This window comes from Carcharhinus amblyrhynchos, chromosome 9 (assembly GCF_965287045.1).
Source record: "Carcharhinus amblyrhynchos chromosome 9, sCarAmb.v2.hapA, whole genome shotgun sequence".
NCBI classification, from domain to species: domain Eukaryota; kingdom Metazoa; phylum Chordata; class Chondrichthyes; order Carcharhiniformes; family Carcharhinidae; genus Carcharhinus; species Carcharhinus amblyrhynchos.
In genome coordinates, this window is record NC_137332.1 from 53,110,988 (window position 1) to 53,134,861 (window position 23,874).

At 42.5% G+C, this 23,874-nt stretch overlaps 1 protein-coding gene across 4 annotated transcripts in view; it reads left to right on the forward strand.

The window, feature by feature from the left end:
- The first annotated feature begins 685 nt into the window (after positions 1–685).
- Positions 686–23,874, forward strand: part of LOC145347810 (5'-AMP-activated protein kinase subunit beta-2-like) — a 39,516-nt gene continuing 16,327 nt past the window's right edge. For 3 of the 4 annotated variants that reach the window (XR_013887857.1, XR_013887858.1, XM_080195684.1), the window contains exons 1-4: positions 686–805; positions 5,998–6,244; positions 12,911–13,077; positions 16,645–16,738. Coding sequence is in view for 2 of the 4 variants with exons in the window: in XM_080195684.1 (XP_080051810.1) it covers positions 6,077–6,244; positions 12,911–13,077; positions 16,645–16,738 (429 nt within the window). In the remaining 2 variants the exon portion in view is untranslated. The other variant, XM_080195686.1, reaches the window with a different exon arrangement.

A 23,874-nucleotide genomic window follows, 5' to 3' on the forward strand; every position in this document is an offset into this window, starting at 1 on the left:
GGGGGAGGGGGGGATTTTGGGAAGGGGGGGGGGGGATTTTGGGAAGGGGGGAGGGGGGGATTTTGGGAAGGGGGGAGGGGGGGGATTTTGGGAAGGGGGGAGGGGGGGATTTTGGGAAGGGGGGAGGGGGGGATTTTGGGAAGGGGGAGGGGGGGAGGGGGGAATGGGGGGAGGGGGGAATGGGGGGGAATGGGGGGAGGGGGGAATGGGGGGGGAATGGGGGAAGGGGGGAATGGGGGGGGAATGGGGGAAGGGGGATTGGGGGGTGGGGGGATTGGGGGTGGGGGGATTGGGGGGGTGGGGGGAAGGGGGATTGGGGGGTGGGGGGATTGGGGGGTGGGGGAAGGGGGGACTGGGGGGGTGGGGGGAAGGGGGGACTGGGGGGGTGGGGGGAAGGGGGGACTGGGGGTTGGGGGGACTGGGGATTGGGGGGTGGGGGAAGGGGGGATTGGGGGTGGGGGGGAAGGGGGGATTGGGGAAGGGGGGATTGGGGAAAGGGGGGATTGGGGGAAGAGGGGGTGGGGGGAAGGGGGGGATTGGGGGGAAGGGGAGGGGAGAGGGTGGGGAGAGCGAGGGGAGAGGGTGGGGAGAGCGGGGGGAGAGGGTGGGGAGAGCGGGGGGAGGGGTGGTGGATTTGCTGGAGTGTGTAGAATTAGAAGCGCGCGAGCGGCCACGGGGCCGCGGAATGTAAGGCGCGCGGAGCTGCAGATGGATGGTTGGTGCGCGAGGCGGAGCGGTTACGTTGGGGGGTGGGGGAGGAGCGACGGAGAAAGCCGGAGCAACAGGTCCACTGCTTCACTTCAAGGTAATATCGTACTGCGTTTCCCAGGCACTGTGCAAGAAGGGTAGGCCGTGGACAAACCTGTTGTCACCGTCTTCAGTGTGCTATTTACTATTCTGGTCTCCCAGAGCGGGTGGGTTGTTGGAGCTAAATTTAGTGTTGGCTTTGAAGAGGCCTCGTTTCTCCTGTTCGGATATGGTTGTCGGCGTTTGCAGCATTTTAACAGTGAGTAATATCGAGTCAGTGACCTTTCACTGTACTTGCAGGAGAAGCCAGACTAGAATTGCGGGAGAAATTCTGATTTGGCTGCTGCAGCATTCTTTTATTTAGTTCATTGAATTTGAACGTGCGTGTTTTATAAATATAAAGTTATCCACATATTTAGTGTGTCGGAACCACGTTAATGCAACGATTTGAATTTCTACAGTTAATACTGTTGTGTGCCATGCAAATGTCAACTTTGGGTCCAATTTAAAGCACCTTTCCTCCTGTACCCGTCTTACATGGGGGGCTCTGGGGGTGGGGGCAGCTTTATTTTTGTAGGGACACTGCGTATTCTAGCCACTGCAAACCGTGGAAACACCAGAATAGGGAAGGAATGTTAATCGCCAGTTGACTTCAAGTAATTAATTCCTAAGCACTGTTTTGTGGACAGAAATGGGGACAACGACGGGAGTCTGTACAAGAAGTAGTTTGATTTTGATGTGAATTGGGTTTGGTTTCTGTAAACGGATGAGCTTAGATCAGTGCCTGTTTACCAATGTGATTCTGTTTTAACACTTGAAACTAAACGTGGTCCCAGACGTCAGAAAAAAATGGATAGTAACGATGCAAGCATGGTAACATTTGGTATATAATTAAAGTTTGTAACATTATAGATCAACATACGAATACATCATATAAATATGAAAATCTATTTTTAAAGCATATAAAAATGTTATTTCGGCTAAGTTCTCCACATTCCCTGTTGACAGAAAACTCTACTGCTCCACCAACAGAAATATTGTAACCAATGCGTCCAAATTGGTTGCCTCCTCTCCTTGGTCACCTTTGCTGCTTCGGAGGAGGGATAGTTTCTGACTTCATCTAGGGTCACAGTCCACAGTCTGGGAACCCTGGAGCTGGATAGAAGAAATGCATAGGTTCATGTGTGCTGAAATTTGTTGATGAAATACACAAGCGAATTGTATTTGATAGCTACAGTTGGAAAGCTTGATAATACTTACTCCAAACCTGGTTTCTGTTGTTCAGTGATCATTGGTGGTATTTCAGTGATTTGAGTAGATGTAATATATATTTGATTATGTGCGCTTTTCTGGAAGTTTATAGTTCCACAAACTCCAGATGTAACTGAAACAATGTTATCACTTGAACAAAATTATTCATTAAATGCTCTCTTTAAAACAAGAATACTTGCTTCAGATGTATTTGCTGATTTTTGGCACCCAGACTTGCATTAACCACAAATTCTTCCAGTTAAATAGTGGGAAGACTGAAGGCGTCATACTCAGTCCCCTCTACAACTCTTGTTTTCTTGTTTCCAATTCCTAATCCCTACTTCCTCCCTGGCTATTGTTTTGGGCCAAACCAGGCTGTTGGCAATCTAGTTGTCTCATTCCATCCCAAGCTGAGCTTTTGACTATCAGAAAGACCTCCTCCATTACGTTCTGCCTTAGACTATTTACAATGGAAACCTTTGTCCATGTTTTTGCCGCCTCCAGGTTCAACTATTCCAATTACCTCCTGGCTAGTCTCCCATTTTCTGCCCTTTGCAAACATGAGCTGTTGCAAAATGATGTTACCTGTATCCATTGTCACATTCAAGTCAGTTTGCTCATCAGACTTGCTGTAGTATACTTGTTCAAGTTCCTCAATCCGCCTGTTTAAACCTCAGAATGACAGCGTCATTCCCTACTTCTGTTACCTGCTCCGAAAACTTGCCCCACATTTCAAAAAGCTCTCTAAACTTTAACTCAAGGCTTTGGTAAATTGTTCCCCAGCTTTTGCCCAACCATTGACAGTCTCACTCTTTAAAACCCATGTCTGACCAAACTTTTGGCTTCTTCTCATTGTTCATTTGATGCAGTATTCATTTTTAAATGAATATGCCTTTTGAAACCTCTTGGTATTTTACCTATGCTAACATTACTATATAAATGAATATACTGTTGACTGTAAACTGTCTTGCCCTTTCGAAGGGAGAGAACTGTGTTGAATCGAAGAGTCAATATTTCTTGTTAGCAGCACTGCAATTAGAACATAGAACACTACAGCACAAACAGGCTCTTTGGCCCACAAGTTGCGTCGATCATATCCATACCTACCATGGCCATAGAACTGTCTATAACTCCCAATCTCATTAAATCCCATGTACTCATCCAGAAGTCTTTTAAAAGACCCCAGCGAGTTCGCCTCTACCATCACCGATGGCAGCCGATTCCACTCACTCACCACCCTCTGAGTGAAAAACTTACCCCGACATCTCCTCTGTACCTTTTCCCCAGCACCTTAAACCTGTGGCCTCTCGTAGCGACCATTTCAGCCCTGGGAAATAGCCTCTGAGAATCCACCCTATCTATACCTCTTAACATTTTATAAACCTCTATCAGGTCGCCTCTCAACCTTCGTCACTCCAGGGAGAAGAGACCTAGCTCCCTCAACCTATATTCATAAGGCATGCCTCCCAATCCAGGCAACATCCTTGTAAATCTCCTCTGCACCCCCTCAATAGCTTCCACATTCTGCCATTGTTTCACGTTGTATGTGCATAGTTTTTCTTTTTGTATTTTAGTAATACAATAAAATATGTAAATAAAGTAATTCTGCATCCTGCAATGCATTTTTCTTGCTGAGATTTTTTTCCTTTATCTCCAATTACAATATGTTGTGTTGAATTTTACAGCATAGTAGTGTATTAACTGGCATAGTTAAATGAGGAAGCAAAGCTTGTTTTGTTCTCTGATCAGGTGATTGGTGAATAACATACAGGTCTTTTCAGATTAACATTGTGGTGCGCATGAAAGTAGGGTAATGCAATGGTAAGAGAGTGGGCAAAACGCTAGCAGATAATGTAATGTAGTGTAGGAAATGTGAAACTTTGGTATGAAAAATAGAAAAGCAGAATTTTGTTAAAAATAGGAGATTAGTAAATGTTGGCATGTGAGGTATAGTGGGGGTGCAGCAGAAGGTCAGTAGATTGATGTGTTTGGGATTGGAGGGGTGTCCTATGAGCTGAGATTTAGTAGAATGGGACTGTATTCTCCAAAGTTTAAAAAAATGAGAGGGATGCTCAGTTAAACTTTTAAATTCAGTGAGGGCTTGACAAGGTAGATGCTGAGAAGCTGTGTTTCCCCTAACTGAAGTCTTAAAGTAGGGGTCATGGTATCAGAATAATGATTCGCTGGCATAGCGAAAGTATCGTTGAACTTGTAATCTGGCGACCCAGGCTAATTGTATGGGTCATGAATTCAAATCCTATCAAGGTAGTTGGAATATAAAGCTGGGCTTAGTGATGGTAGCTATGAATCTATTATCGATGGTTGTAAAAACCCATCTGGTTCTTTTAGGGAAGGAAGTCTGGCATACATATGAGTGCAGACTCATAGCGAAGTGGTTGACTTTGAAAGCCACTCAGTTAAAGGGCAATTAGAGATCAGCCTTGAATGCTGGCTTTGCCAGCAACACCCATATATCGTGAAAGAATAAAGAAAAAAGCCAACCATTTTGGACAGTGATAAAGGGAAATTTGTTCACTCAAGTTGCTTTTGAATCTTAAGAATTCCCTACCACAGTGGGCAAAGGGTGCTCAGGTGCTGACTTGCGCATCATCCACTCCTCCCATTTTTTATCTTATGTATCTGTGAGAAGAACACCAAATACGTGGATAACATTCAGACTGGTGCTGATGAGTGACAAGATAAATGTGCAACATAAATGTTAGGCAATGACGAGACAATCTGATCATTTTTTCTTGACATTTCATAAGAACATAAGAAATAGGAGCAGGAGTAGGCCATCTAGCCCTTCGAGCCTGACCCGCCATTCAGTAAGATCATGGCTGATCTGTCGTGGCTCAGTTCCACTTTCCCGCCCTCTCCCCATAACCCTTAATCCCCTCTCTTATCAAAAACCCATTGAATCACCTACTGCCAGCATCCTTTGGGTTACCAGTAATTTAATTGGATCAGCCATGTAAATACTGTGGCTACAAGAGCAGATTAGATGGTGGGAATTCTGCAGGCAGTAAAAAATTCCTGAATCCCTAAAGCTTGCCCATCATTGACTGGACATAGGTCAGGAGTGAGTCTCTACTTGTCTGTGCGGCTCCAACAATACTCAAGAAATTTGACACAATTTTAGATGAAATAGCTCACTTGACCAACACCCCAACCACTACCTTTAAACATTCACTTCCTCCATCACCAAAGCACTGTGGTTGCAGTGTACACAAACTACAGCGTACAGTGAAATAAGCCGTCAAGCTTCTTTCAACAGTGACTTCCAAACCTGAAGCCTCTGCCACCTAGAAGAACAAGGATAATTTACATATGGGAATACTATCATCTGCAAGTTCACCTCAAAACCATATTGGAACTATATCAACGTTTCTTCGCTGTCATCTTTTCATAAACCTTTTTAACAGCATTGTGAATGAACCTACACTACATAGTCTGCCACAGTTCAAGAAGGTGGCTCACTACCACTTTATTAAGGACCATTAGGGATGGACAACATGTGCAGATCTAGTCAATGACACTTGTGCCCCTTGAAAGAATATTTAAAAGTGTAGGAACAACTATATCTAATGAATTAAGTCTTCTCTATTATGATTCAAATTATTGCCCTCTATTGGTCTTGAGTTTTTATCTTTTTTTGCCTATTCTAGGATATTAAGTATCTGCTTAATCAGGATGTCTCAAACATCACAACTGCATAGGGCAAGCATGATAAGAGTTGTCTTTTTCTGCTCATTTTGCTTGTTGGAATCTATATGTCTATATTTTGGTAATCACAGATAGTTAAAAATTAGTCTTTACAAACGGTGCCTAGCTTTAGCAAATGGGCCTCAGCTGATGATACAAGTTTAAATATTTGCACAAATGTTACTTGTCACTTATCAGCACTAGCCTGAATATTATCCAGGGTATTTGGTGTTCTCTGTTATATGGTAAAAGTATTTTTCTATTTCCATAAAATATGGATTCTTTTTATTTCAGATACTCAGACAAGTGATTGTGGAGCTATTGTTTTAAAAAAAAGTTTTGTCAGTAATATAGTCCGAATATTGTCAGGACAATGGGGAACACCAGCAGTGACCGCATGGGAGCAGATCGCCATGGAGGACAGAAGTCTCACCGTACTGACAGCATGGGATCTTCTCAGTCATCAAAAGAGAATGAGCGTTCCAAAATCATGGTGGACAGCACTGATGACCCCAACATCTTTCACACACGAGATTCAAAGGTACGGTATAAAGTTATGCTTCTTATTCCTAACCTAGTGCATATATAAATGCCTTTATTTTAAGAAGAAAATGGTTGTAAACTGTCTATTGAAAATGGTGACTTCCTGAACTAAATGCTTTTTAACCACCAAGTTCAAATGATCCTTAGACACATCAAGATGAAAATGATTAAAGCCCCATTCCAGCGACTTGAGCACATAATCTAACCTGACACTTAATGATGGTATCATCTTTCAAATGAAACATTGAACCAAAGCTTTGATTGCCCCCTTCAGATGTGGCAGTTTTAAAAGAACGAGATGTCCACCTGGTACCTGGTATTCATCATCCAACACCACTAAAACAGATTAACATTATTTACAGGACCTTTCTGTGAATGTCCTACATTACAACAATGCTTAAATTTTTAAAGTACTTACATCGTTGTGGAGCATTTGCTTCTTTTGCTCCTTGCTCTTTTGTGTCCACCTGAGAATATGCATTGTACTATATAAATGCAATTTTTAAAAATTTTTATATTGACTACGAATTATTAGGTGAAGGGGTTTAAATATTATTTTGATGCAATATGCTATGTGGTTATATTAAGCCTTATAGATCAGTCAGGTTAAACCTGTGCTGAGCTAATTAGCCTCAGCATGGTGCTATGGGGGTTGCTACAGTTGGTGTTTGTGTCCTATGCTAGTGAGTTTCAAAAAACTCAGACCTTTGTGCTAGATTGCAACCCATCGATCCTGCTGGAACATGTGACAATGGATACCCAATGAGGGTGAGATCATCATACTTTGGTGGTGCTCACATTCTAACAAGTGTCTTGGTCCAGCACATATAACAACTGCTTGGACAATTGGCAATGAATGCCCGTGGAATTGTAACATACTAAGAGTTACTGATAGTTTAACTTGTACAACTTGAACAATGGAATTTTTAAAAAAACTGAACTGACTTTAATATAAATAATTTTAAAAAATGAGTAATGTTCATAATAACCGTAAACTGTTGTACATTCCAGCAAGTGTCCTATTTGTAAAATGTTGGTTATGGATAGAAGGAAGACTGCATGATAGAAAGCAGAGAGTATGGGTAAATGGATTGGGTCTGCACTGAAAGCTGGTTATTGAGAGTGTTTTAACGGTTAATTTCTATCTAAAAGGTCTATTTTAAAAAATTTAGCAATTAATTAAAAATTTTTTTGCCTATCCTAGGACGTTAAATATCTATTATTGGGTAAGAGCTGTGTAGTCATATCTCGAAGTTTGCAACTGCACAGAGCAGTCTTGATATTTCAGTTGGTCATTTTCTGCTTATTTTTGCTCGTTTGCATCCACATGTCTATACTTTTATAATCACGAACAATTTTTAACTGATTGCTAATACTTAAGAGAAGTTTCTAGGCTTGAAATGGGTTTACAAGCTCTCTGAAAGCTGCTGTAGCTAGTTAATTAGGTAGCTAGCTTAGACTGGTTTTCAGCAGCTTGAGCAAGTTTTTCAGGAAGTGTAGAAACAGGCTGCCTTCAGTGTTGCTTTATCTGCGCTGGATATACATAGTATAACTGGGACTTCAGTGAGTAAGGGATTTTGGTTAAGGATGTGCTCCTTTTTCTTTTTCTACCTTTTCATAACCTTCAATAGCTGTCTCCTATTGCAATAGAAGAGAATAAATTTATTGGTGAGTAACAGACTCAGTGGGCTCCTGTGCTATCTTGCTTGCTATTTAGTTTTCCATTTTGGATATTGGAGGGTTCTGAAGGGAGTGCAGCCAGAACCAAGTCTGTGACACCATGAGTAGCTCAGCTGCACAGGAGGGGAGGGATAAGAGTAGAAGAGCAACGGTAATAGGTGATTTGATAGAGGATCAGACAGGTGTTTCTACAGCAGTAAATGTGACTCCAGGAACGTGTGTTGCCCCCTAGTGCCAGGGTCAAGGATGTCATGGAGTGGCTGCAGGGCATCCTTCTGGGGGAGGTGAACAGCCAGAGATTGCAGATCACATTGGTATTAATGATATAAATAGGAAGAAGTCCTGAAAGCAGACTTTAAGGAGTTAGGAGGGAAATTAAAAAGCAGCACCTCAAGAATAGTAATCTCAGGATTATCTTAGTACCAAAAATGTTAGTGAGCCATAGGCATAGGAGGATTGATTGAACACCTGGCTGGAGAAGTGGCATAGGAAGGAGGGCATCCGATTTCTATGGTATTGGGACCAGTTCTGGGGCAGGGAGGACCTATACAAAATGGACAGGTTACCCTTTAATTGGATCGGACAAATCTACTTACATAAGAACATAAGAAATAGGAGCAGGAGTAGGCCATCTGGCCCCTCGAGCCTGCCCCGCCATTCAATAAGATCATGGCTGATCTGTCCTGGCTCAGTTCCACATTCCCGCCCTCTCCCCATAACCCTTAATCCCCTCTCATCAAAAACCCATCAACCCGCGTCTTAAAAATATTTAGCGAGGTAGCCTCCACCACTTCAACGGGCAGAGAATTCCAGAGATTCACCACCCTTTGAGTGAAGAAATTCTTCCTCAACTCCGTTCTAAACTGCCCCCCCTTATCTTGAGGCTGTGCCCCCTAGTCCTACTGTCCTTTCTGAAGAGTCTCTCCACCTCTATCCTATCCATCCCATTCATCATCTTATATGTCTCAATGAGATCTCCCCTCATTCTTCTAAACTCTAACGAGTACAAGCCTAGTTTATTCAGCCTCTCCTCATAGCTCAACCCCCTCAACTCCGGCATCAGCCTAGTAAACCTCCTCTGCACTCCCTCCAAGGCCAAAATATTCTTGCGTAAGTACGGCGCCCAAAACTGCACACAGTACTCCAGCTGCGGCCTCACCAATGCCCTATACAGCTGCAGCAAGACCTCCCTACTTTTATATTCAATCCCCCTCGCTATGAAGGCCAGCATCCCATTCGCCTTCCTGACCACCTGCTGCACCTGCAGGCTGGGTTTTTGCGACTCATGCACAAGGACCCCGAGGTCCCTCTGCGCTGTCGCCTGCTGCAGTTTTTCTCCACGTAAGTAATAATCCTTCCTACCATTCTTCCTACCAAAGTGGACCACCTCACACTTGCCAACATTAAATTCCATTTGCCATTTCCTGGCCCATTCGCCCAGCCTATCTAGATCCTTCTGCAGACTCTCCACACCCTCCGCGCAATTTGCCGTTCCACCAATCTTGGTGTCATCAGCAAATTTCGACACCCTACACTCGGTTCCCTCCTCCAGATCATCTATATGAATAGTAAATAGCTGAGGCCCCAGCACCGACCCCTGGGGCACTCCACTAGTCACCAACCGCCAATCCGAATAGCACCCATTGACCCCCACTCTCTGCCTCCTATTTGACAACCAATCCTCTATCCACGCTAACACCCTACCCCCAACTCCATGCCCCCTTACCTTCTGCAATAACCTCTTGTGAGGTACCTTGTCAAACGCCTTCTGAAAATCCAGAAAGACCACATCCACCGGCTCTCCTCTATCCACCGCCCTAGACACATCCTCATAGAACTCCAGTAAATTTGTCAGACACGACTTCCCCTTAACGAAACCATGCTGTGTCTGCTCTATCAAGCAATTCCCCTCAAGATGCCTCGCTATTTCCTCCTTGATGACGGATTCTAACATTTTACCTACAACTGACGTTAAACTAACTGGCCTATAATGCCCTGCCTTTTGCCTGGCACCCTTCTTAAACAACGGCGTAACATTAGCCGCTTTCCAATCTTCCGGCACTTCCCTGGAATCCAGCGACGTCTGGAAAATAACCACCAAGGCATTCACTATCACCTCCGCCATTTCTTTCAGAACCCTCGGATGCATTCCATCCGGTCCTGGGGACTTGTCCACAATCAGCCCCTCCAGTCTGTCGAGCACTGCCTCTCTAGTAACAGTAATGTCATTGAGACTCGGTGAATTTAGCTAGTGCTGTTGGGGAGGGTTTAAACTAGATTGCCAGAAGGATGGAAACCTGAAGGGTAGCTCAAATATGAAATAAGTACATCTAGTAATGGCAAGTAGCAAAGTAGAAAGTGAAATTACAAGATGGGGGAAATAAAGCTGAGCATCCACTAAGCTTAGAATATGGAATTATGTCAAAAGGACAAAATTAAGAACTCCACCTGAATCCATGCAGCATTTGCAACATGTCAGATGATTTAAAGGCCCAAATAGAGATAAATTGGTGTGTTCTAATTGCCATTATGGAAACATGGCTACAGGGTGACAAAGGCTAGGAATTGAATATTTACGGTATTTGACATGTAGGGAGTACAGGCAAAGAAAAAAGGTGGCATTGCACTGACAACTATGGAATCAGTACATTACTAAGGGAGGACCTTGCATCGGAAGAACATAATGTGGAACTTGGGTGGAGCAAGGGGCAGAAAACTTTGGTAAGAGTTGTTATAGGCCACCAAATTGTAGTGGTAATGTAGGGCATGGTATTATTCATGAAATCAGAGAATAATGTGGCATGGATAATACAATACTCACGGATGACTTAAATCTGCATAAAAATGAGCACTAATGCTGTGGAGGATGAGTTTCTGTAGTGTATTTGGGATGGCTTTCTAGAGTAGTATGTTGATGAACTGACAACAGGGTATTTTCGATCTAATATTATGTAACAAAAAAAGCTAATTAATCTTGTTATTAAAAAACTTTGAGATGAGTCACCTTAATATAGAATTTTACATTATGTTTGAAAGTGAGGTAATTCAATCTGAAGTCAGGTTGTTAAATTTTAACAAAGAAAATTGTGCAAGTATGCGAGTCAAATTGGCTATGGTGGATTTGCAAAATACGCAAAGTTTTGATGGTACATGGGCAATGCAATTGTATTGGAGAAATTAATGGGATTGAATGTTGATAAGTCCCAGAACCTGATATTCTGTAAGTGGTAGCTATGGAGATAGCAAATGCACTGATCATCATCTTCCAAAATAGATTCTGGAATGGTTCCTGCAGATTGGAAAGTAACAAATGTCACATCACTATTTAAGAAGGGAGGGAGTGTGAATTATAGACCTATTGGCCCGACATCAGCAGTATGGAAAATGCTAGCATTTATTAGAAAGGATGTGATAAATGGACACTTGGATAATAATGATCTGATTGGGCATAGTTGATGTGGATTTATGAGCACGGTAAGAAGTCTCACAACACCAGGTTAAAATCGAACAGGTTTATTTGGTAATCATGAGCTTTTGGAGTGCTGTTCCTTCATCAGGTGAATGGAGAGGTGGTTTCACAAACACGGCACATATAGATAGGCACAGAATTGCAATGCGTTGAAATGAGAATCTTTACAGGTAATCAAGTCTTTACAGGTACAGACAGTACGAATGGAGAGAGGGATAATCACAGGTTAAAGAGGTGTGAAAACTGATCGCCAACTTCCGCATGCATGAGGACATCATCAACCGGGATCTTGGGTTCATGTTGCACCACATGTAACCCCCACCATTTGGCCTGGGCTTGCAAAATCCTACTGACTGTCCTGGCTTGAGACAATTCACATCTCTTATCCCTTTCTCCACTTGCACTGTCTGTACATGTAAAGACTTAATTAACATGTAAAGACTTAATTAACATGTAAAGACTTAATTAACATGTAAAGACTTAATTAACATGTAAAGACTTAATTAACATGTAAAGACTCGCATTTCAACCATTATCTTGCAGTTGTGTATCTGTTTATGCATGCAGTGAACCTACCTCTCCACACACCTGATGAAGGAGCAGTGCTCCGAAAGCTTGTGATTCCAAATAGACCTGTTGGACTTTAACCTGGTGTTGTGAAATCTCTTACTGTGCCCACCCACTATCTCTACATCACAGATGTATGAATGGGAAATCATGTTTGGCAAACCTGTTGGAATTTTTTGAGGATATTGCTAATGGAATTGATAAAGCGGAGCCAGAAGATAAATTTAAAACTTTATCAAAAGCCTCCTGAAAATCTGTTATTGTCACAAGTAGGCTTACACTAATACTGCAATGAAGTTACTGTGAAGATCACTTGGTCGTCACACTCCAGCACCTGTTCACTTGCCAATCAATCAACATTTTCTTCTCACACATTATAAATTGCTGTTTTTCCCTTATATTGGTATTCTTTTTTGATTCATTTGTGAGACATAGGTGTTGCTGGCTGGTCAGTATTTATTGTCCATCCCTAATTGCCTTTGAAACTGAGTGGCTTGCTAAGCCATTTCTGGGAGCAGTTGAGGGTCAGCCACATTGCTGTGGCCCTGGAGTCGCATGTAGGCCAGACCAGGTAAGGACAGCAGATTTCCTTCCTTTAATGGACATTAGTGAATCAGATGAGTTTTTCCAACAATTGACAATGGTTTCATGGTCATAAGTACATTCTTGATTCCAGATTTTTTTATTGAATTCAAATTCTACCATTTGCTATGGTGGGATTCAAAACCAGGTTCTGAGAATATTAACTGAGTTCCTGGATCAGTAGTCTAGTGATAACACCACTAGACTGTTGCCTCCCCTATTCTTGTGAAGTGTCCTGATGAAAAACTTCGACGTGAAGTTCTGTGCTACCAGACGACTATAGAAATTATATTTTAAAGTATTATTTACTTTTACGTGTGACTTTCTTCCAGTGTTATCATCTCAACTTGTAATTTGATATTTTAGGCTCTCACGGATAAAGAATTTATGTCCTGGCAACCTGACATGGATGAATCTGTAAAATTGTCTAAGCAAGCTCGTCCTACAGTCATTCGCTGGGTAGGTGGAGGAAAAGAAGTGTTCATCTCTGGGTCTTTCAATAACTGGCACACCAAGATCCCACTTATTAAAAGGTAAGTATGTGCAGTCTAAAACTAGCTGAGAATTCATCTAGTAGTAGAAAAACATTCAGATTCTTGTGCAAGAGGGAAAGTTTCAACCTCAAAGCTCGATTAATTTTACCTTTAGTTTTATTGGATCAGACCTCTGGCTAATTTGGAAATCCATCAACATTTATGAATCTCCAAACAAAGTTATTGAGAAACTCATATAAATAGCGTTTTCATTAGCATGTTCACATATCTAACCTGTATACAACTCCTTCCAGCCTACCATCGCAAACGTTTCAAAGAACAAAGAACAGATTTTGGCAAGGTGTAAAAGCAACAGGGTTATTGTGGTGGGAGATTTTAACTTCCCCTATATTGACTGGGACTCACTTAGTGCTATGGACGTGAATGGAGGAGAGTTTGTCAGGAGCATCCAAGAGAGCTTCTTGAAACAGTATGTAAATAGCCCAGTTAGAGAAGGAGCTGTACTGGGCCTGGTATTGGGGAATGAGCCCGACCAAATGGTCAACGTTTCAGTAGGGGAGCAGTTTGGTAACAGTGACCACAATTCAGTAAGCTTTTAAGGTACTGATGGATAAAGATAAGTATAGTCCTCAAGTTAAGGAACTAAACTGGGGGAAGGCTGAGGCCAGAACTCTCCATTCACCTGACGAAGAGGGAAACCTCGAAAGCTTGTGAGTCTATTATCAAATAAATCGTTTGGACTAAAACCTGGTGTTGTCAGACTTTTTACTGTGTTTACGCCAGTCCAACGCCGGCATTCCTACATCATGACTACTACAGGTGAGGTCCCAGAGGACTTGAGAATAACCGATGTTGTTCCTTTGTTTAAGAAGGGTAGCAAGAATAACCCAGGTAATTACATAAGAACATAAGAACATAAGAAATAGGAGCAGGAGTAGGCCATCTAGCCCTTCGAGCCTGCCCCGCCATTCAATAAGATCATGGCTGATCTGTCGTGGCTCAGTTCCACTTTCCCGCCCTCTCCCCATAACCCTTAATCCCCTCTCTTATCAAGAACCCATCAACCCGCTTCTTAAAAATATTTAGCGAGGCAGCCTCCACCACTTCAACGGGCAGAGAATTCCAGAGATTCACCACCCTTTGAGTGAAGAAGTTCCTCCTCAACTCCGTTCTAAACCGCCTCCCCTTTATCTTGAGGCTGTGCCCCCTAGTCCTACTGTCTTTTTTGAGCGGGAAGAGTCTCTCCACCTCTATCCTATCCATCCCATTCATCATCTTATACGTCTCAATGAGATCTCCCCTCATTCTTCTAAACTCTAACGAGTACAAGCCTAGTTTATTCAGCCTCTCCTCATAGCTCAATCCCCTCAACTCTGGTATCAGCCTAGTAAACCTCCTCTGCACTCCCTCCAGGGCCAAAACATCCTTGCGCAGGTGCGGCGCCCAAAACTGCACACAGTACTCCAGCTGCGGCCTCACCAATGCCCTATACAGCTGCAGCAAGACCTCCCTACTTTTATATTCAATCCCCCTCGCTATGAAGGCCAGCATCCCATTCGCCTTCCTGACCACCTGCTGCACCTGCAAGCTGGGTTTTTGCGACTCATGCACAAGGACCCCGAGGTCCCTCTGCACCGTCGCCTGCTGCAGTTTTTCGCCTCGTAAGTAATAGTCCTTCCTACCATTCTTCCTACCAAAGTGGACCACCTCACACTTGCCAACATTAAATTCCATTTGCCATTTCCTGGCCCATTCGCCCAGCCTATCTAGATTACAGACTGGTGAGCCTTACGTCAGTGGTGGGGAAAATTATTGGAGAGGATTCTTCAAGACAGGATTTACTCCCACTTGGAAATAAGTGGACGTATTAGAGGCAACATAATTTTGTGAAGGGTAGATAGTGCCTCACTAACTTGATTGAGTTTTTCGAGGAAGTGATGAAGATGATTGACGGCTGGGCGGTGGATGTTGTCTACGTGGACTTCAACAAGGTCTTTGACAGGGTCCCTCGTGGCACACTGTGCAGAAGGTGAAGTTGCATGGGATCAGAGGTGAGCTGGCAAGGTGGATACAGAACTGGCTCAGTCATAGAAGACAGAGGGTAGCAGTGGAAGGGTGTGTTTCTGAATGGAAGGCTGTGACAAGTGGCATTCCTCAGGGATCATGTTGGAACCTTTGCTGTTTGTGATATATATAAATGATTTGGCGGAAATTGTAACTGGTTTGATTAGTAAGTTTGCGGATGACACAAAGCTTGGTGGATTTGCGGATAATGATGAGGATCATCAGAAGATACAGTAGGACATAGATCAGTTGGAGACTTGGGCGGAGAGATGGCAAATGGAGTTTAATCCGGACAAATGTGAGATAATGCATTTAGGAACGTCTAACACAGATAGGAAATACACTGTAAATGGCAGAACCCTTAAGAGTATTGATAGGCTAAGGGATCTAGGTGTACAGGTACACCGGTCACTGAAAGTGGCAACACTAGTGGAGAAGGTAGTCAAGAAAGCAAACGGCATGCTTGTCTTTATCGGCCGGGACGTTGAGTTTAAAAATTGGCAATTATTTTGCAGCTTTATAGAACCTTAGTTAGGCTGTGCTTGGAATATAGTGTTCCATTCTGGTTGTCACACTACCAGAAGGATGTGGAGGCTTTGGAGAGGAAACAGAAAAGATTTACCAAGATGTTGCTTGGTGTGGAGGGCATTAGCTATGAGGAGAGGTTGGAGAAACTTAGTTTGTCCTCACTGAAAATGAAAAGCAGCTCTTAGATTTTTAATTTCTGATTTAAATGACAGGCAGCACAGGTTGGCAATAAAGCTGGCAACTGCTGACAGTTGCATTTCTTCATATAATTTAATCACTAGCTCCATGTTATAATGATGAGATAGAATTCCATGTGTGTAAAAACCATGTATTGTAACAGTACCTAGCAAAATAATGCAGGGAAAAAGTAGTTTAAGGAATCTAAAATGATTTGGTTGATTTAGTATGTCAGAATTGAGGACTTGTTTTATATATTGACTTTTATTTTCCACAAATTTGTTTATTGAGCTGTATGTTGTTTTTGGCTTTAACCGAATGGTCTGTCCGGTTGTAATTTCCCATTAATGTGGAAAGGTCTGGGGGAATGTTGAGCTGGCTGTGGTATTTTGTGCATGTTCCAGTGGTAAATATGCTTTTTATGTTTGATACTAATAAATTTTCTTGATCAGATCAAGCTTTAATCATTAGTAAGTGTGGATTTGCATATGGAAACTTGCATTTTCCATTCAGCATGAGTAAAATGTATTTGCAAGAAAATGTTATAGTATTGTGCTCCGAGGTTTCTTATTACTTGCTACTTACTCCACAAATTTGAATTTGAAGCTACCTTCCCCTTCAAGGTGTAGCCTGGGAGTAAAACATGATGAAAATTGTCCACTGTGTGCTACAGAGGCCAATGTTGAGAAACTGAATGCTGTTTTCTCTGCTCAAAACTCTCTGTAGTAGAGTTGATGTTTTAATGAGCTGAAAGAAGTCTAAAAAGAAACAAGGAAACCATACTTTGATAATTGTGCACAGGATAGTAAACTTAGCATTTCTATTTTTCTTTAACAGCCATAATGACTTTATTGCTATTCTTGATCTACCGGAAGGAGAACACCAATACAAGTTCTTTGTAGATGGGCAGTGGGCTCATGACCCTTCAGAGGTAGGCACTCTTAACTGTTTAAAGCACAGAACTTTATAAAAGTCATTATACCGCACATTACAAATACAAGTAAAGGGGAAAAGCAAAATAGTGACAAGTACTCGTACATATTATAGTTTAGATGTTTATTTCTTGTCAATTCTCTGTGAATCTTGAGGAAAGTCAGCAGGATACTTGATCATGCATTTTTGACATGGGGCTCTGTATCGCATCAGGTAGGAAGTGAAACGGAATTTTACCTGCCCTACAGCGAGGCCAATAATAGTAACCATGGTACCATCACTTTTCTCTGGATTAAATTTGATTTGCCCATTTGTCTTCCATATCTGTGCCTGTTGCAGGTGTTTCATATTATCCTCACTTTTGCTGCACTTTCAAGTTTGGTATTATTGGCACATTTTGAAACTTAACTCTGCATTCCAATATCTAAATCATTTAGCCTCTGCTTTCATCGCCTCCTCCACAATTTTATTTTGGGATCACCAAATTGCTGATCCGTTGTGCTGTCCGCCGCTGCGCGCGCGCTCCGTTGTGCTGGCCGCCGCCGCCGTGCGTGCGCTCCGTTGTGCTGTCCGCCGCCGCGCGCGCGCTCCGTTGTGCTGTCCGCCGCCGCCGCGCGCGCGCTCCGTTGTGCTGTCCGCCGCCGCCGCGCGCGCGCTCCGTTGTGCTGTCTGCCGCCGCCGCGCGCACGCTCCGTTGTGCTGTCCGCCGCCGCCGCGCGCGCGCTCCGTTGTGCTGTCCGCCGCCGCCGCGCGCGCGCTCCGTTGTGCTGTCCGCCGCCGCCGCGCGCGCGCTCCGTTGTGCTGTCCGCCGCCGCCGCGCGCGCGCTCCGTTGTGCTGTCCGCCGCGCGCGCGCTCCGTTGTGCTGTCCGCCGCGCGCGCGCTCCGTTGTGCTGTCCGCCGCGCGCGCGCTCCGTTGTGCTGTCCGCCGCGCGCGCGCTCCGTTGTGCTGTCCGCCGCGCGCGCGCTCCGTTGTGCTGTCCGCCGCGCGCGCGCTCCGTTGTGCTGTCCGCCGCGCGCGCGCTCCGTTGTGCTGTCCGCCGCCGCATGCACGCGCGCTCCGTGGCGCCCTCCTCAAATGAACACCATTTAAATTCTGTCTGGGTTCCACAGTGTTCACTTGCCTGATTTACAAGTTCCTGATTTTGCCAGTCTCAGAACTGTCTCATAGATATTTTGTCAAACATTCCCTTAAAATCCATGTAAACAATCTAATAGAAGCAGGAGTGGGCTTTCTCCATCATTTATCAAGATCACCTCTGATATGATTGTTGCCTTAATTCCACTTTTGTGCCTGCACCCTCAAAACCCTTGTCTCCCATGTCAATCAGAAATCTGTTTAACTAAGACCTGACTTTATTCAATTACCCAGCCTCCGTTGCTTTCTGTGGAAAAGAATTCCGAAGCCTAATGACCTTTTGAGAAAATAATTTCACGCTCCTCTCCATCTTAAATGGGAGATCACTTATTTTGATACATGCCCCAAGTAGATTCCCCCATAAGCATCCTTTCAACATCTAGCTGATTGAGCCTCTCAGAATTGTATTTCTTTCGATAAGATCATCTCTCATTCTTCTAAACTCTATGATGTACATGCCCTACCTACTGAAGCTTTCCTCACAAGCCAGACTCTTAATCCATTAATCAGCTGAGCCAATCTTCTTTGAACTACTTCTAATGTAAGTATATATTTCCTTAAGGAGGTGAAAACTATGCGCTGTGGTTTCTCCAGTGCTTTGTAGAGTTGTAGTAAACTTCCCTATTTTATCGTCCCTGCAATAAAGGCCAACAGACCTAATTGTTTGCTGTACCTACTTGCTGACTTTGTGATTCACGTACAAGGACTCCCAGGACACACTACTGCAGCATTCTGCAGTCTCTCCATATAAATAATCTGATATTCTATACCTGTCAAAGTGAACAACTTCATACATTATATACTCCTTCTACCAAATTTTTGCTCACCTGCTTAACCTATTTATTTCCTTTTGCAGATCTTCCTTACAACTTTCTTTCTGACCTACTTTCGTATCCTCATTAGTGTAGATTGTAGATGACTGAAACCCCAGCACTGATTCCTGTGGCACTCCCCTAGTTAGAATTTGTTATACTGAAAATTATCCTTTTATCCTACCACATGAGTAGAGGACTAGCTAACTTACTACTCCAATACCTTAAGTTCTTAAATTGTGTTGCACTTTTGTGTGGTACTTTATTGATCGCTTACAAGGACACCCTGAAAGCTTCCGTAAATAAATACAACATCCCCAGCGACATGTGGGAATTGCTTGTCTTAGAATCTACAAACTGGAGAAGTGTCCACAAAGACACCAGTCATATCAAGCATCACCGCATGGAGGCCAAGCATAAACAGTGGAAAGAGAGTAAAAATCCAGAGCTTCTCACTTACCTCATCAGACACCACCAGCCAAACCTGTGGCAGAGAATGTGACTCCAGGATTGGGCTATTCAGCCACCGTAGAACCCACCTCCCCAGAGTGGAAGCAAATTATCCTCGACACAGGGAATGTCAAAAAAGAAAACTTTATGTGCCGCTGGTAGATTTTTGGATTTTTTTTTAATGTAGACTACTATTCATTTCTCATTCTCTCTTTTGTAGTCTTATTTTCCGGTTACCAGTTTCATTTTATCCTGGCTAGATCTCTTCTCGTTCCATTGAAGTTGGTCCTCTTCCAATTTAGAAGTTTTACTTTGGATTCTTCCTTGCTGTTCATGACTGACATTACTAACCGATATTCCATCATATGATTACTGTTATCCAAGTGTTCCGTCACAGACACAGCCAACCTAATTTCCTCGCACCTGATCCAGCATAATTTAAGGTGTGACACTTAAAATTCGCAAAGCTTTGACAGAACTATGTCTGTTTCAAGGTTTCCTTCTTTTGCTTTGAAAATTTGCTTAGTGTAACCTTCAGTTTATTTTTTTGGTTTACTGATAGGTTTCACAATCTAGTAGGGAGGGTTGGATGGACAAGGCTCTGGATTATTATTTCCAAAGCCTTTTGTCTTCTTGCTTTGCATTATACCTGCAGGAAATATATCAGGAAGGGAAACTAAACATTATCTGATTTGCCTACTAAGTTGCGAAGTTTCACTTCAGCCTCCAGTTGACGACTCAGAAGTCATTTGGTTGATTAGATTTTTCGGACGTTCTTGCCTCAGGTGTGTAGAAATTTCCAGGTCTCATTTTGACCTAGTACTGGGTTCTTCCAGTATCTTTTTCTTATTTGTACATCTCTCTTCATACTACTTTGTCCATAATGTGCTGTACCTGTATGTTGTTTTTATTTCTGATTACTGAGGCTCAGTGGAAACATTCAAGTTCTGAAATGGTGCAGTGAAGAGCAAAATAAAAACTGATACCAATTGTCAGATGAACGTGTTGTGAAAAAAGATTAGAAAAACCCTCATTCACACCGGACCCTGAAGATTTAGTTTTCCAATGTTTTTTAAATTTCTCTCTCCGTTTCAATGTGTCTCATGTGCTTGTCATCGATGTCCTGAATGGGCTTTCCCCTTCATGACCATAACTCCTTTTCCTTCTGCCTTGAGATGTTTGCTATTTATATAAATGTACGCCATGGCTCAGTTGACAGCACACTTTCCTCTAAATCTGTTTTCAAGTCTTGGGCACAAAAATCAAGGCAGTACTGAGAGAATGCTGCACTGTTGAAGATGCCATTGTTTAATTGAGATGTTAAACAGAGGCTCCATCTGCCTGTTTGGCTGGGTGTAAAAGATAGCATGATGCTGTTTTGAAGAAGAATAGGAGAATTATCCCATTATCTTGGTCAATATTTATGCCACAGCTAACATCACAAAAACATTATTATGAGCATTATGGTATTGCTATTTTTAGCTGTTGCATTTCCTACATTGCAACAGTGACTACATTGAGATTTGAGACGTTCAGTCGTCGAAAAATACTATATAATTGCAAGTGTTTCTTCTTTAAATTTGGAAGTAACCCTTAGGAATACCATCAAAGTTTGCTGATGGTAGAAGACTGGGGTTCATGGCAACTTTGTGAAAGAGTGCAAACTATTGCAAGAAGGCATAGGGCAGCAGATGTGGCACACAGATCCAGTTCAGTGCAGAGAAATGTTATGCCATCATTTTTGGGAAGTATGCAACATTTGATACAACTCCTCAACCGTGAATCTATGGCTGCAGTCACATAAATCTTTAAAGGTAAGAGCACAGGCATTAACTCATTAAAGAACTAGGTGTCTGGGTTTAATACAAAATGGCATTGAATGTAAACATAATGAAGTGATGTTGAGCTCGTATTGAACTCGTATAAGGCAAGGGATAGGTCACAACTGACATACTGTATACAGTTTTGAGCACTCCGTTATAAGTGGTACTTGGTTGGGGAATCTAAAACCAGAGGACACAGTCTCAGGATATGGCGTAGACTATTTAGGATTGAGATGAGGAAATATTTCTTCAAAGAATAGTGAACCTGTGAAATTATATACTAAAGAAGTCTATTGAGGTCAAGTCACTGAATATATTTAAGAAAGAGTTTTCTTTCAGATTTTAAGGGCGTCAAGGGGTATGGGGAGAAAGTACGAATATGGGATTGAAATAGATAATCAGCCATGCTCGTACTGAATGGTGGAGCTCTCTTGAAGAGCCAAATGGCCTACCCTTGCTCCTAGTTTCTATGTTTCTGTGTTTCACCCATGGGAAATGTATAGTAAAGATTTACTACATTAAAAGATTATACCTGGAACGAGAGATTATAATTTGGCAGATAGGTTTTAATAATGAGGATTTTCCTTCATTGAAACAAAAAAGATTGTATGTGAAAGGATGAGGGCTTGTTCTGCTACCCAGGAACATCTCGCGAGTTGGGTGTATTGTTCAAACAAGTGATCTTTGTTCAAACATATGCAAGGAGAAGCTACACTATCATAGTCATCATAAGGGTTCTGCCAGCACAATGTTTAAGCAGTCACTTTATACTGTTATAAAAGGTTCACTTGATCACGTGCTTCATTTTTAATTAAACCTTTTCACACGACGTTCGGCCTCTACTCCAATCTCGTCCTCTCTTTATCATACCTTTTCATTGAATCTCTGTCCCTTCCCTGACCTTGTCTCCTCCTTGATTAGATCTTTTCAAATGACTCGCAGGCAGCTATGCAAGGACAAGTTCTTCTCAAGCCTTAGCAAATTTTAATATAAAGCCAAATATCCATGATTTCTATAATAGTAGAAACATTATGGTGCAGAAAGAAGCCATTCAGCCCATTGTGTTGTGCCAGCCAAAAAAGAGAAAAAGAAACTCACTGCTCATTTTAATCCTACTTTCTAACATATGGATCGTAGCCTCGCAGATTACTGCATTTCAAATGCAGATCCAGGCACCTTTTAAATGAGTTGAGCATTTCAGCCTCAACCACCAACTTATGCCGTGAATTCCAGATATACACCACCTTCTGGGTGAAAATGTTTTTCCTCATGGCCCCTCTGATTCTTCTACCAATCACTTAAATCTATCCCTACGAAAACTGACCCCTCAGTTAAGGGAAACAAATCTTTCCTGTCTAGTCTGTCAATGTCCCTCCATAACTGGTCATCTCTTCACCTCCTATGTTCCAAGGTAAACAACCCTAGCCTGTCCAAACTCCTCCTAGCTGCCAACAAAAACCATTGGTATCATTCTGAAGTTGACAGCTATCCTATTCGTTAACAGCTACATGACCAATTTTTGTGTCATTGCAAATTTCCCAAACATGCCACCCATATTTAAGTCATAAAGATATACAACAAACAGCAATGGTTCCAACACTGAACTCTGTGGAACACCGCTGGAAACTCATTTGTATTTGCAAAAATGTCCACCAACCATTAACCTTCTCTGAACTGCCTCCAATAACATATTTCCTTAAATAAGCATCCAGAACTGCTCTGTATTCCAGATGTGGTCTCACCAGTATCTTGTACAGTTGCAGCAACACCTTCCTACTCTTTTGCTCCAATCCTCTTGAAAGAAGGGCCAACAATCCATTAGCTTTCTTGATTACCTGCTGTGCCTGTGTGCTAGCTTGTGCACAAGTACCCCCAAGTCCTGTTATGTTGCAGTTTTCCCCTATTTAAGTAATAGACTGTTTTTCTCCCTTCCAAAATGAGCAACCTTACATTTCCCCACATTATACTCCATTAGCCAACTTTTTGCCCTCTTAGCAATATTCTGTAGGCTTTCTACAATACCAGGCATGTAGAATTCTACACTGTAGAATTTTCAAAGCAGTGAGAAACTTTTTCCTTCTAATAGCTATATTTAGTCCACTCTTGCCAGCTCATCTTCCAGCTTTGTAGGATTTGTTTTCTCCTAATTTAGAACTTTCACTGCTGTTCTATATTTGTCCTTTTCATAGTGATGCTAAATCTAACTATAATATGGTTATTAGCTCCTAAATGGTCCCCACTGCTACTTCATCCACTTGCCCACCCTGATTTACTGAGACTAAATCTAGAATTACTCTCCCTCTTATGTGCCTCCTTAAAAAGTTCTCTTGAATCCAGTTCAAAAATGTTGTCCTCTCTGCCCTTCAGACTCTTCGTATCCCAATTAGCGTATAGGAACTGTATAAACTGGGTGCTTTACACCTAATCAGGAGTGGGAGAATTAAACTAGATTGGCAGGGGGGTGGTAACCTGAGGGTAACTGCAGAGCAAGGAACATAAAGTGGAAAGTTAGTGAGCAAGTGATTCTGAGACAAAAGCAGCACAGGTTAAAAAGTGTACAACACAGGGATTTGCAGCCCCCAACAATTAAAGACCTATTGTTTTATCTGGCTATATATTTGCTCTTATAATTCCCTTCTGCTATGAGGGTCTGTAGTAGTCCTAGCAATGTGGATGCCCTTTTTTAGTTGTAATGTCAATCCATATGGCCTCATTTGATACCTCATTTAATGTATCATCCCTCCTCACAACTGTAATTAATTCTTTAAATATTGCTGAACCCCCACCTTTTTATCCCCTCCCTAAACTGCCTGAAAATTCTATATCCAGGGATATTGAGCTGCCATTTTTGTCCTCCTCAAACCAAATTTCCATTATAGCAATGATATGATATATTGCCATCTGTCTATCTGT